Raw genomic sequence first — 15,497 nt, 5'->3', positions numbered from 1 at the left:
ATTTAATGGGCTGAATGACCTGCTACTGTTTCAATGTCTTATGAACTGTGAATCTCACAGGACCATGTTCCAGTCAGAGATTTGCACCTCTAATGGTATTCAGCCTGTATTGCCTCCACTCAGTGCTCAATTTTCAAATACAAATTGGCACATTTAAAAAGTTGAGGGTCACTTGGCCACAGTTTCTTCTGCTCCCCTCTCCATCATTATGCAAGTGTACCCCTATGAGAACACTCCTCGTGAGTCTAAAAGAGGTGAATTTAAAAAGCTTATTAAATTCGGGATGTTCACATCAAGGAGTTTAAGGTTTTTACTCTTGGACAATAGTAGTATCAGGCCAGGGTATTGAGTAGGCTCAAATTAGATTAGGAGTACCTTTCTTGATGTTGTTTAAAACTGCCCAAGACAAATGAGTCTGTCTTAACTAAAACTTGTGAAATGTTTTTATTTCCTATTTCAGCCTGCTTAGGTTTGAATGAATTAGCTTTATTGTCACATGTACTCAAATGAGTCCAGTGAAAAATTTACAAGTTACCACTTACAACACCACCAAAGGTACGAAGGTACCTCCGTACATCTTTACTTCAAGATTAGTTCACTGTAATTAATGTCACCAACACACTGTGCCATCCTAGGTACAATCCTTAGTTACAGTATAGAAAAATGCAGAAAAATATTACATACACAGTATAACCATAGGTCAGAAAAACACCCAAGAAACAAGTTAAAAAGACAAACATCGCAGTCTGTCTCTCCAAGGGCTGTACATAGCCAACCAGCACAAGGGGGCTTCACTTGGTCTGACCGCTGGCTGCAGCCATGTTCCATCCTGAGCTTCACACTGGACCGGTGGTCATTAGCTTCTCCGCTCTGGGCTGCTGACCCTGCTTTGGAGGCAGGATCTGAGAGGACAAAAGAAGAAAACAGCATAACGGAGGAAAGGAGAGAGGAATAAAATGAAAAAGAATGGGCGGAACGGATAAGCTCCTACTGGAGCATCCTGTGCTGCCGCCATCTTACTGAAATGACACTATCTGAAATTGCGAATTTATTGTTAGAATAGAGCAGTTTTGTACAGTACTCTCACGTCTACTTGAAACAGCAATGAAGAAGAATCAAGAATGGACAAAAGAGTTGAATTCAAGATGAGATGAGAGTGACAGCCCTTGACATCAAAGCTGCATTTGACCAATTGTGACAAGTAGGTACATTTGCCGATGATTGTGCAATGTTCTGTACTATTCAAGATTCCTGAGATAACTGCAGCAGTGCATGTTCTAATGCAGCAAGACCTGGACAAAATTCAGGTTTCAGCAGTCAAGTGATATTCGCACCACATAAGTGCCAGACAATGACGATCTCCAATAAGAGAAAGAGAGACAGACCGTGGCCGTTTGGCATTCAATGGCATTATCATTACTGAATCCCACACTATCAACATCTGGTCATGAAACTGAACTGGACTAATCTTTTCAATACTGTGGCTACAAGAGCAGGTCAGAGGTGAGGAATCTTGCAATGGGTAACTCATCATGTGACTCTATAAAACCTGCCCAAGACAGAAGTATGATGGAATGCGCCTCATTTGCTTGGTTGAATGCAGTCCATTTGATTGACACCACATCCACAAACATTCAGTGATACTCAGCAGCAGTGCCTGCTATCTACAAGATGCACTGCAGAAATTCATTAAGCCACCTTACCAGCAATTTCTAATCCCGTAATGATTGCCATCTAAAAAGATGAAGGCAGCAAGTACATGGGAACATCACCACCTTCAAGTTCCCCTCCATACACCTCACCATCTTGATTTGTAAATGCATCGTTGTTTCTTCAATTGCTGAGTCAAAATTATGCAACTCCCTCTGTAATAGTATTTTGGGTATTCTTCTTCCAAATGGATTGCAGTGCTTTCAGAAATCAACTCATACCACCTCAAGGGCAACTAGAGGTAGGCAATAAATGCTGGCCTAACCATTAGTGAATAAAACAAAATGCTGTTCTTCAGGGGAAAAAAAAATCAATACACAATTTAAAAGAAAGACACATGCTCTTTGCATAGATGACTTGCTTCTGGTATAAAGTCAGTTAGTTCCAATCAGTGTAGATTAAAATTTGAAGATGGTTTTTGGTGTAGGCTCAATTATTGTCTCTGCTGGGGAGAAATGAATTCGACCCTTCCCTTGTGCGCTTAGCTATGAGGCTGAGTAAGTCCTTGATGAAATGACAGATTAGCTAGAAATTTTCCTTGTTTGTTTCTTTAGATTTAGTTGGTTTTTGTTTTTTATTAAGGAAAGCTTACTTTTAGAGGGATGGCAGTGCAGAGAGGGCAATGTTCCTCTTGCAACATGTATGAGGTGAGGGAAGCCATCAGCGTCCCTGCTGAGTACACTTGCAAGAAGTGCACCCATCTCCAGCTCCTCCAAACCCGTGTTAGGGAACTGGAGCTGGAGTTGGATGAACTGCGGATCATTCGGGAGGCAGAGGAGGTCATAGATCGGAGCTATAGGCAAGTAGTTACTCCGAAAGTTCAAGATAGATGGGTGACAGTGAGGGGGAGTGGGAGGAGGAAGCCAGTGCAGGGACCCCCTGCGGTCATTCCCCTCAAGAACAAGTATACCGTTTTGGATACTTGTGGGGGGGATGACTTACCAGGGGCAAGCAACGAGGTTCAGGCCTCTGGCACGGAGCCTGGCCCCGTTGCTCAGAAGGGTAGGGTGGAGAAAGGTAGAGCAATTGTTCTTGGGGACTCGATAGTGAGGGGTACAGACAGACGGTTTTGTGGGGGCGACAGGGACTCACGTTTGGTATGTTGCCTCCCAGGTGCAAGGGTACGTGATGTCGCTGATCGTGTTTTCCGGGTCCTTAAGGGGGAGGGGGAGCAGCCCCAGATCGTGGTCCACGTTGGCACCAACGATATAGGTAGGAAGAAGGGTGAGGATGTAAGGCAGGCTTTCAGGGAGCTAGGTTGGAAGCTCAGAGTTAGAACAAACAGAGTTGTAGTCTCTGGTTTGTTACCCGTGCCACGTGATAGAGAGTCGAGGAACAGGGAGAGAGAGCAGTTAAATGCGTGGCTACAGGGATGGTGCAGGAGGGAGGGATTCCGGTTTCTGGATAACTGGGGTCCTTTCTGGGGAAGGTGGGACCTCTATAAAAAGGATGGTCTACACTTGAACCTGAGGGGCACCAGTATCCTTGGGGGGAGGTTTGCTAGTGCTCTTTGGGAGGGTTTAAACTAACTCCGCGGGGGCATGGGAACCAGGACTGTAGCTTTAGGGTACAGGACCTTGAGTGTAGGGAGGTTAGGAATAATGCAGCGATCTCTAAGGAGGGTGCCTGTAACCAGAAAGGTGGATTGAAGTGTGTATACTTCAATGCCAGAAGTATAAGGAATAAGGTAGGTGAACTTGCAGCGTGGGTTGGTACCTGGGACTTCGATGTTGTGGCCATTACAGAGACGTGGGTAGAACAGGGACAAGAATGGCTGTTGCACGTTCCAGGGTTCAAATGTTTTAGTAGGATCAGACATGGGGGTAAAAAAGGGGGAGGCGTGGCATTACTTGTCAAAGACAGTATCACAGCAGTGGAATGGACGATGGAAGAGGACTTGCCATCTGAGGTAGTTTGGGCTGAGGTTAGAAATAGGAAAGGTGAGGTCACCCTGTTAGGTGTTTTCTACAGGCCTCCTAATAGTCCTAGAGAAGTAGAGGATAATATTGCGAGGATGATTCAGGAAAAGAGTGAAGGTAGCAGGGTGGTTGTTATGGGGGACTTTAACTTCCCAGATATTGACTGGGAGAGCTATAGCTCGAGTTCATTAGATGGGTCGGTGTTTGTACAATGTGTGCAGGAGGGTTTCCTGACACAATATGTCGACAGGCCAACAAGAGGGGAGGCTATATTGGATTTGGTTCTAGGTAATGAACCAGGCCAGGTGTTAGACTTGGAGGTAGGTGAGCACTTCGGGGACAGTGACCACAACTCGGTGACTTTTACTTTAGTGATGGAGAGGGATAATCGTGTGCCGCAGGGCAAGAGCTATAGCTGGGGGCAGGGAAATTATGATGCAGTGAGGCATGACTTAGGATGTGTGGATTAGAAAAACAGGCTTCAAGAGAAGAACACTAATGAGATGTGGGGAGTGTTCAAGGAGCAGCTACTGCGTGTCCTCGATAGGTATGTACCAGTCAGGCATGGTGTAAAGGGCCTTGTGAGGCAGCCGTGGTTTAGTAAGGAATTGGAGTCCCTTGTGAAAGGGAAGAAGGCGGCATATGTAAAGATGAGGCGTGAAGGTTCAGTAGGGGCGATTGAGAGTTATAAGGTAGCCAGGAAGGAGCTAAAGAGGGAGCTAAGAGAAGCGAGAAGGGGACATGAAAAGTCTTTAGCTGGTAGGATTAGGGAAAACCCAAAGGCTTTCTATAGGTATGTCAAGAATAAAAGGATGACTAGGGTAGGTATCGGTCCAGTCAAGGATAGTAGTGGGAAGTTGTGTGTGGAGGCGGAGGAGATTGGAGAGACATTAAATCAGTACTTTTCATCAGTATTCACTCAGGAACAGGACACTGTTGCTGATGTGAATATGGAATCACAAATAATTAGAATGGATGCCCTGGAAATATGCAGGGAAGAGGTTTTGGGAATATTGGAAAGGATGAATATAGATAAGTCTCCTGGGCCTGATGGCATTTACCCCAGGATCCTATGGGAAGCTAGGGAGGAGATAGCAGAGCCATTGGCCTGGATTTTTATGTCGTCGTTGTCAACAGGAATAGTACCAGAGGACTGGAGGATAGTGAATGTGGTCCCATTGTTCAAGAAAGGGAGTAGGGATAGCCCTAGCAACTATAGGCCAGTGAGTCTGACTTCAGTGGTGGGCAAAGTCTTAGAGAGAATGGTAAGGGATAAGATTTATGAACATCTGGGTAGGAATAACGTGATCAGGGATAGCCAGCATGGTTTTGTGAAGGGCAGGTCGTGCCTCACAAACCTTATTGAGTTCTTTGAGAAGGTGACCAAGGAAGTGGATGAGGGTAAAGCAGTAGATGTTGTGTATATGGATTTTAGTAAGGCGTTCGATAAGGTTCCCCATGGTAGGCTAATGCTAAAACTTCGGAGGTATGGCATTGAGGATACATTAGAGGTTTGGATTAGGAATTGGCTGGCTGGAAGGAGACAGAGGGTAGTAGTTGATGGATTATGTTCATCTTGGAGCGCAGTTACTAGCGGTGTACCACAAGGATCTGTTTTGGGACCATTGCTTTTTGTTATCTTTATAAATGATCTAGAGGAAGGACTTGAAAGCTGGGTAAGCAAGTTTGCGGATGACACAAAAGTCGGTGGAGTTGTGGATAGTGAGGAAGGAAGTGGTAGGTTACAGCGGGATATAGATAAGTTGCAGAGCTGGGCGGAAATGTGGCAAATGGAATTCAATGTAGCTAAGTGCGAAGTCGTTCACTTTGGTAGGAATAACAAGATGATGGATTACTGGGCTAATGGTAGGCTACTTGGTAGTGTGGATGAGCAGAGGGATCTTGGTGTCCATGTACACAGATCTCTGAAAGTTGCCACCCAGGTAAATAGTGCTGTGAGGAAGGCATATGGTGTACTGGGCTTTATTGGCAGAGGAATTGAGTTCCGGAGTCCTGAGGTCATGTTGCAGTTGTATAAGACTCTGGTGCGGCCTCATCTGGAGTATTGTGTGCAGTTTTGGTCGCCATACTATAGGAAGGATGTGGAAGCTTTAGAACGAGTGCAGAGGAGGTTTACCAGGATGTTGCCTGGAATGGTAGGAAAATCTTATGAGGAAAGGCTGAGGCACTTGGGGCTGTTCTCATTGGAGAAGAGAAGGTTTAGGGGAGATCTGATAGAAGTGTATAAGATGATTAGGGGTTTAGATAGGGTAGATACTAAGAACCTTTTACCGCTAATGGAGTCAGGTGTTACTAGGGGACATAGCTTTAAATTAAGGGGTGGTAGGTATAGGACAGATGTTAGGGGTAGATTCTTCACACAGCGGGTTGTGAGTTCATGGAATGCCCTGCCCGTATCAGTGGTGAACTCTCCTTCTTTATGGTCATTTAAGCGGGCATTGGATAGGCATTTGGAAGTTATTGGGCTAGTATAGGTTAGGTAGGATTCAGTCGGCGCAACATCGAGGGCCGAAGGGCCTGTACTGCGCTGTATCCTTCTATGTTCTATGTTCTATAAATGTCTTTCTCTAGACCTGTATTTACAACAAAATGATAGTTTACTGATGATCTAATGTAAGTATAGTTCCATTTCTTCAATATATGTTAGATTTAATCTTTACAGACTATTAAAAAAGATAGATTTGTGGCTCACTGTCCAATCAGTTCTGTTAACCATCTCAATGATAATTCATTGTGACTGAGATTTTAACTCTTTCCAAACCCAATGACTTGAGCAGTGTTAAAATCAGGTGCAAAGTCTCAGTTTAGATATCATCTGATTTTATTGTTTGGTTTGATCGGATAGAGAGAAGAAATAAGTTTTACAAGTATAATTTCTTAGAATTAGTGAATTAAATCTTATCTTTCCTTTCTACGTAATTGGAAGAGATCAATTTTACTTCATATAATTTGTCTTTAATATTATTGTTCACTCATAATAAATGGCATAAGCTAATAATATTTAGTTTTCCATTCACTGACATGGATTAAAATCTAAAAAAAGGTGTTTGGTTCATTTCACATATATTGTTTTAGAACTTTGCAGATGTCCAGCAATATGTAGTATTTGGGCTACTTATTTATTTTCATTTTGCGTACTGCATGCTATGAATTACTTTCACAACTCATATTCAGGAAGCACCATCAAGTGGATAGTGAGTGAATTACAATAATATGTCTGGTCCACCTAGCTCCTTTTTGCAATTTCTCCAACACTTTAATGTTTCCCATTTCACAGTGACCAGAACTGGGTGAAAAACTCAAACTTAGCCAGAACAATATAAAATATGATCATTACCTCCATGGCTTGTATTCAAGTTTGGCTGTGCAGTCCTGTCTGTACCCTTTTGACTTTAATTTGCCACTTCAGATTTGCTGGGTATTTCAACGACGTTTGTGGAGCATGTATATCTTTGATCTGCCATTGTTGTCTGACTCAGTTTTGTAAATTAGAAACAGTAGTGATCTCAACTTTGAGCTTTGAGATAAGCAACACCTGATGAACAAAACAGTAACTCTTGGTTCCAAAGTTGGTTTTATCTGTGTTGGGGTAAAAAGTGAGGTCTGCAGATGCTGGAGATCAGAGCTGAAAATGTGTTGCTGGTTAAAGCACAGCAGGTTAGGCAGCATCCAAGGAACAGGAAATTCGACGTTTCGGGCCAGAGCCCTTCATCAGGAATGAGATGAAGAGCTCTGGCCCGAAACGTCGAATTTCCTGTTCCTTGGATGCTGCTTTATCTGTGTTGGATATAAACACTATATTTGTCTGTTTCCAATCTCCTATACTTTCTTATGTCTGTTGCTGCCCCTGTGGTGACTTTGGGACCTCTCAACTTCTCAGTTCTCAAGGGATTTCAATTGCTGGAAATTTTAAAGTAAATTCAAGACAAATAGGCTTTAAAAATAGAATATAAAACCTATCACCTTAAGAAGCATTAGTCCAGATATTGCAATTAGCTGTTGACTTTGAGGAATGTTTTACACCAAGATCTAGTGATCTTTGTGGCATAGAAAACACTTTTCCTGACAGAGGTTTCATTATGGTGCTAGCTACAGAGGATCTCTGGTGTCCAGTAATAGTACTTATTGTAGAACCAAGCTATTTGGCATCCACAAGAATGAAGTTAATTTTCCTTAGCTAAATGGCTTGTTCAACTGTGATTGACCCAGAACTTCCAACGAAGACCAACCACATTGCAAAAGTACCCATTTAACTGCTTGTGCTTTTTAATGGCCAGTAATCTGATTCTGATCACTTCCTGAAATCTTGGTTGCAATGCATGGAAAGCAAAGCCATCTAATGCTGGAGGAGCTATGAGCACCCTTTAAGGCAGCATCAGACAGCAAAGGAATTTAAACTCAAAGACAAGTTGAATGAAAGTTCTTAACTGTTTTTCAAATATTTTATTGCTTTTTATTTTTGTATCTTTTCACATTTAATGTTATTGTTATCAATTAGTTATGAATGTCATTTTTATCTAACAAACGTAAATGATATTTGACATGTAATTAGTTTCGTTTATTTAACAAAAATGATTCTTTGTCAAGGTGAGTTACATAAGGGGAAGAGGGAAGATAACTTTATCAGAATTATCTAGACTCGCAATGTTAGCTTTCTTTGTCTTCATGGACGCTGTCTCACCTGCCGTGATTTCCAGAATTTTTTATCAGTACAGAATAAAAATTAATCTGGAGGGGAGAACATGCCATGGAATCTAACTTAACTGTGAGCAACTTAAAGAAAGGAACTGATACTGTTTGTGATAACAAGAGAGTTATTCTTGCTGCCCACATTTTTGTTGAAGTCGAAGTACTGGTTATTAATTATTTGAGTTATAGAATTTGGGAGTTCTGGCAGTGCATTTGAAAATGCTGTTCAGTATGGCAAAACTAACTCTGTGGACATGAGGGTTGTTTCCAGCCTTTCCAATGAAAGGTGTACCTTTCCTTGTCCCTAGCTACCCCATCCCAGGAAGGCAGTGATGTCAACTTGTGGTCTTGTAAGCTCTCAATTACAGTTCCTCTTTCAGAACAATCAGCCTTGAAATTTTTTGAATGTTGTAACATTCCAAATTGCAAAAATTTAAGTTATTTTTTCTTGACCACAAAGGCACCTTTGTTTGTGGTAGCCCAGCAAGGGGAAAGCAAGCCAGCTTATATTTAGGGCCACATTTCCGGTCCCTTCCCCACATCTCGACTGAGGAAAGTGTACCACTATTATTTCAGTGTCAAATTGTTTTGGTTTCTGATGAACAAAGGATATCCTCGAGAGAACTATATAGTTACAAATGCTACTTTTCAAAAACACAAATGCAGGTGTCCAACAACCATTACACATCTGTTATCTGTGTCCAGATTTTGACCAGGCACACTCAGGTTCGCAGTCCAGTCCCAATCATCAACCTTCCATTATCTTAGGACTTGACATATTGACCTTTGTAGAAGCCTGCACATTGCTTTGTTTAACAGTACGACCATGGATCACCATCATTCTCTACACATCACAATGACTGAAATCATCTTGCTGCTGCAGCTTTCTTCCATCTTTGCAGCCAGTGAGACACAGTGTTCCTTCACCTGTTTTGCCCTTAACGTTTTGGAAACACTTTCTCTCTAACATCACCAATGCCACCATGGCCCCCTCACCTTTGGCACAGTGGAGAGGTTTATGTGCTCTGAAAATTACTTGAGTGACACCATCAGGAGTCCTTCACTCCTCGTATAGCCATCCAGGGCAAGAAAGTTGCAGAGTATGTGACTAGTTTTTGAAGACAGTATCTCGAATAATTAGTCTTTCTGAAGACTATTTTGCTCTATTGGCTTCTTGTTATTTGCTGCAACACACTTTTGCTTAAATTATAAAATGAAGTAATTGGCTACATTTGGCTTTCAAATAATTATTAGTTCCCAAGATGAAATTCAAAACTAAAAGAGTAGAAATATAAATCAAAGTTAATAGTATAGAAATAGTCATAGTGGCTGCAGGACACAAATTCTGAAAAAGGGTGAACAACATCTCTTCCAGTGACATAGGAGAAGGAAGATGAGGTCTTGAAAGCAGCCAAGGAGTTAGGAAGTTAAAAATCACACAACGCCAAGTTATAGTCCAACAAGTTTAATTGGAGGCACTAGCTTTTGGAGCGGCGCTCCGAAAGCTAGTGCTTCCAATTAAACTTGTTGAACTATAGCCTGGTGTTGTGTGATTTTTAACTTTGTACACCCCAGTCCAACACTGACATCTCCAAAGGAGTTAGGAAAGATACAGAAAACAGTAAATTTTGGGACTACAGTATTTGCAGTCCCACCTACTTGTATATAGAATTGGGCATTTGAACATGTGGTTGCAAAATATTTGAAGAGGAGCTTTTGGAACAATTAGAGATATTGGTGCTGATTCAGGACCAGGTGGGTCTTATAAATGATAGGTGGGCTGCATATTGGCAAGACTGGGATTAACATCCCTGCAAGGAGTTTTGCTAGTGCTGTGGTAGCTTTAAACTAGTGTGATAGCGTTTAAACTTACTTGGTAGGGATGATCAGATCAGAGGGAATCCAGATTTGAGGGAAGCACAACTGGTAAAATGATATAGAAAAGTAGGAAGTAAAAGTTAGACATATGAAGAATAGGTAATTGGCAACTAGAATCAGAATCGAGAATACTAATTAAAAAGCAGAATTAAAGGCACCCCTATATCTGGATACACGTATAATTTGCAAAAGATGTCACTGATTTGACTATGCAATTTGAGGTAAATACGAGGTTAAGATTGTGAATTTATTTTGTATTCCATGAAGATTAATAGGAAAAGGAGGTAGTGAGCACTCTTCATAAGGAACTTAAAAAGGGATCTTGGATCGACGGATGTGTTTCAATTTCAAGATATTAAATTAAAGTGGAATTAAGAAACAGTAAGGGGCAGCAAACATTGGAAGGGATTATTTATACACCAACAGACTGCATTAATAATGTTGTGTATGGTATAAATCAGAAAATTAGAGATGCATTTAATGTGGGTAAAACAGTAATAATGGGTGATATCAATTTACATAGAGATTGAGTGAACAAAATTGGCACTAATGCTGTGGAGGATAAATTCCTGGAGTGCATACTGAGAACTGATTAAATCAGACTCTTCTGGATTCAGTATTGTAAATGAGAAAGGGCTATTTAATAAGCTTCCTGTAAAGGAATCTTTGTGTTATATTGAACATAACATGATGTAATTTCACATAAAGTTTAATGTGATGTAGGGTCTTAAATCTGAGAAAAGGAAATTATGAAGTTATGAGGGGTAGATTGGCTACGTTGGATTCAGAAAACAATCTAAAAGATTAGATAGTAGGCAAGCAATGGCCAGTAATTACTGAAATGCTACATGATATACAACAAATATGCTTTCTTTTAAAGCACAAACTCAAAGGGAAAGGTAGATAAAATAAGTTAAAGATTGCAGTGGATCAAAGGAAGTGGTTTATAAAAGGGCAGAAAAGCTGGTAAACATGAAGATTACGACAAAAGGACCACAAATCCGTTTAAGGGGAAAAGATAATATGAATGCAAACTTGTGAGGAACTAAAGGCAACCAATAAAAGCTTATTTGGGAACGTGAAAAGGAAAACATTAACTAGGACAAATGTAGACCCATTGCAAGTGGGGATACGGAAGTGGTGGATAAACTAAACACTCACTTGACATCTGTCTTTACAGACTAATAGAAAAAAAATCCCAGAAATCTTGGTCAACCAATGGACTTGTGAAACAGGGAAATTTTAGAGATTTTTTTTAAAATGGAGAAAACTAAGGCCATTCTTTTTTTTATTATTACTCAATTAGATCATGGAGATCTGTAACTTAACTTTACTCACTTTGTTTTATATTCCTTAGATGCCTTCTGGTAAAGATATAATCAAACTTAATTGTAAAATATTGGCCATTTGCCTAGTCTTCAGCAGAACTTGAGTTCAGGATGTAGTGGTATCAAATGGTTAGTAATTTGAAATACCTAGAAGCTCCAGAATCTACAAGATAAAGTGTTTCAGTTGTATCTAATGCTGCTCAAACAATTGATAGCACCTTCTTATTGAAAGCAAGGTAAGCTGGTAAAATCTAGTGAAAGTCATCAATCTTTTCATGACTGTGTTAATCAGATTTTCAGGGATTTTAACCCTTTTTTTCTGATGACCAAAAGTGGATTTACTTTGGTTTGATACAAGAGAATTTAACAAGTTTGCTTTGTATCTCTCTTCGTAGATACTGTCACACTGTGTTTCTCCAGCACTTTATTTATATTTCAGGTTTCCAGCAATGACATTTTATTTTTGACAAGAGGCTTATTTTTGAGAATTTTCCATTTTTACATATAAGAATGTCATTATGTATACATGGGCCTTGCATTTTTACGTAACCTATGACACACTCACATATGATTTGGTGTGTATCTGGCCCCTAAATTTAAAATATTTGACATTTCTATTTTCAACCATTTATGCTGTTGTGCCATGCATAAATCCTCTACTGACTGATTTATATCACTTACTTGAGACCTAATTTCCTTGTAAAATCAACTGTATCCAACCAAATCATTGTTTTCCATTTAATTACTTTGAATTGAATATCTCACCTGACTTTTACTTCCGGTGCAATAATTTTTAGAAGAGTAATGTCCTCATCAGGAGGTGGAGAATCTAATGATGCCATTTGGATTTCTACAAGATTTTGTTTATATGTCAAAGATTGAATTTGCTGTGTACGATAATTATATTTACATTGCTTTTAATTCTGAGATATACAAGTGAAGCATAAGTTCTTAAGTAAAGGCTTGGAATACTAAAATTAAACCTAACATGATTGTAATTTTTTTAAAAAATTACAAGATCAGATGAGCATCTCTCATTTTTGGAGTAATGCCCACAGCAATCTGACTGTCATGTTCATTGTTTGCTCAAGTTGTACTGTCAAGGGAAAGCAGCAGCAGCAGCAGTTAGATCAGTGGTACCATGATTGGCTCTGTTGTATAGCAGGGACAACCAGACTGTATGCAAGCCGTAGAAGTAGGGGACTTTATAATCGGGGCACAGACATTTCTGTGGTGGCCAGCAAGATTCCATGATGTTATGTTGCTTTACTGGTGTCAGGGAGAAAGATGTCTGAATGGGCACAGGATATTCTGAAAGCAGAGGGTGACCAACTAGAAATCATGGTTCAGTTGTTTTCACTAGAGCATCAGAAGCTGAGGGACTTCCTAATAGAACTATATACAATTACATTAATTCATTAAAAATAAATCAATTGCCATTGTTTTGTACAATCTTCCTGTAGAAACTGTTGCATTCTGTCCATACAGTCACTTGCTTTGAAAGAAATTCCATATGTCTGAAGTGATATGGTTAAAAGGGGTGAAAAGATAAATCTGTTTCACATACTTTGTCAAATCTGAATTATTGAATAATATTTTGTTAATTATTTGTAAAGTATCTGAATAATCTAATGCTGAACCTAAAATCTGACACCTTGTCTTTTTACTTATTTTTGTTTTCAACTTCCCTGCTTTCAGTATGGCAATTGAAGGATTCGGCCAGGCAGTTAACTTTCCTGGGCGCCCAGTCACTGCCTATGGTTATCGTCCAGACGATCCTTACCTCTATTCATTCGGAAGCAGATAAGCCCAACAAGAAATATTTATTGATTCTGAAATCTTTTGTATATAATTGAACCTGTAATGTTTTGTGAATTGTTGTCAGTGTTGCATGTTGTCATAGCTAATTGCTGATCTATACAGTTTTAGGGTTTCTATGTATTTATGTAATGACCAATGCCCTGATGTAATGGAAAATATTAGTTGTATGTTCTATTACATAATATAGCTTCTGTCTATTCTTTTGGACAGTTGAATAATTTTGGAGTAGAGGGTGTGATTTACAAAGAGTAGTCTCAAATAAGTGGATACTAAAGCTAATACGTTGGCTGCTTAAGTTATAGGGTCTTGTTCATCTGATAAAATGCTTTTTATCCTAATATATTTTACATTAATTTTTATCTTTAAAACTAATTACTATACTGAATACAGTAGTCCAAGCCATTTATGTTGTTACTCAAATGGTTATGTAATTGCACAGCCTCATAGTTAGCTTGAAACAACATGAATTATATTTGTCGCTGGTTGATGCATTTCTTTTGTTTCATAAACTTGAAGCTTGTTTCTATTTATATAGACATTATTGTGACCTATGAACAAATGTGAATTTTAAATAGATTTGGCACAGCTTCCACTCTATCATATGTGTTGTATTTGTTTTACATTAAATGAACATAGTGAATTAATAAATGAGAACTCAAAATATGCACAACAGAAATGTTTATTTGTGTTAACTGTTCAATTACAGAGCCGCTTTCTCAGTGGAGATTTGCTGGAAAATATATAGATTAGATGAAAACAAAAGCAGCATTAATGCTCACCAGACAAAAGTCAATACATGAATAATTATGAACAGAGTCTTTAAAAAGTGAGTCGCTTTTCACCTAACTGGATGGAATGTCTCCCAGTGGGCAATCCTTCATGGCAGGCTGTGTAAGATGTTTGTTTTGTTGTCACTTGCATGGCTTCTGATAACTCGAACTTATGCAGAGTTGCACCATTAAAATCTGGGGATAGACTTGAAGGTTCAGTTGATCTTTTCGCCCTCATTTCCATATGATGTAAAACAATCTTATCCTTTCTCTCCCAAAGCTTTTTTCCGTGCAATGGAATTTGCAAGAAGTTGTTGTATTCCTACAGTCTTCACAGAATGCTCCTTTGGAGGAGATGCTGATGTTGTTCTTTGTGGAATAGGCACTCGCTGAATTCTTTACCACATTTCAGTAACCTTTCAATAAATTTTGATCCAATTTACTCTCATGATTGCTAGATTCTAATCATAGCACTTATTAAAGTAGCAAAGGGAGCATTGTTGGACTGGGATGAATTATGTTAAACAGGCTTGATTTTATGATTATCATTAGATAATATCTTGATGAAGCACTTCGTTTTCTTTTAATGATAGAATTCATAATCAAAACATTGCAGTTAAAACTTTTCTATATGTTATAGAGTAAATAGCCATAGCCAGCCAATTACTAGTTCTGAAGGAAAAGAATGATCCAGGCCATGCAAATTATATGTGCTGTTTAAAAGTGCAAGTAACATGACTTGGATCAGACATTTTTGACTGTAGATTTAAGCCAGAACACACAAACATCCCTCTTAACCTCCTTATCCAACATTCAACCATCTGTAAAGAATGTAAAAAGTCTCCTACAAAATTTGTAAATATTTTAAGATTTTCAGGAAGTAGTGTGCTTGATGAAAGCAGATCTCAAATAGGGTTATGAAGAAAGCAAAATTGGAGCTAGAACTCTGGATACCAGAGAGATGTGGATGTGACTAGATGAGGTCCAAAAAGCATGAAATCAGAAGGAGGATCTTTTCAACGAACTGCAGAAGAGCAGAATTCCATAAGCAAGAAGCCATAAGAAAATGAATGAGATGTGGAGAAAATGCACATTTGTTTGACCATAAAATATCCATGATCCTAATGTCTATGCTGTGATGTATAATATATGCTTAAAAGGAGGTCTTCAAGGGTGGTTTCTAAGTTTTGTACTATAGAAATACCAAGGGAAAAATAAGGGTGAGAGGATTCAGACCTATGTGGAGCATGTTCTGGGGCTGGTGGACTCAGAGAGACACGTTCGGGATCTTCCACTCACCATCCCGGGCATTGACCTGAGCTGCTCACCCTACATTTGAGTAAAGTCTGAGTTACATAACA

General features: G+C 39.5%; 1 protein-coding gene across 2 annotated transcripts in view; it reads left to right on the top strand.

Annotated features, from left to right (window-relative positions):
* kifap3a (kinesin-associated protein 3a) overlaps nucleotides 1-13,936 on the top strand; it is a 224,797-nt gene extending 210,861 nt beyond the window's left edge. For both annotated transcript variants that reach the window (XM_060829756.1, XM_060829757.1), the window contains exon 20: nucleotides 13,244-13,936. In XM_060829756.1, coding sequence (XP_060685739.1) covers nucleotides 13,244-13,352 — 109 coding nt within the window. In that variant the 3' untranslated portion in view covers nucleotides 13,353-13,936. The remainder of the gene's footprint in view (nucleotides 1-13,243) is intronic.
* The last annotated feature ends 1,561 nt before the right edge of the window (nucleotides 13,937-15,497 follow it).

Source organism: Hemiscyllium ocellatum, chromosome 9 (genome assembly GCF_020745735.1).
Source record: "Hemiscyllium ocellatum isolate sHemOce1 chromosome 9, sHemOce1.pat.X.cur, whole genome shotgun sequence".
NCBI classification, from domain to species: domain Eukaryota; kingdom Metazoa; phylum Chordata; class Chondrichthyes; order Orectolobiformes; family Hemiscylliidae; genus Hemiscyllium; species Hemiscyllium ocellatum.
The sequence above is the reverse complement of the archived record's forward strand: the minus strand, read 5'-3'. Positions and strand labels throughout refer to the sequence as shown.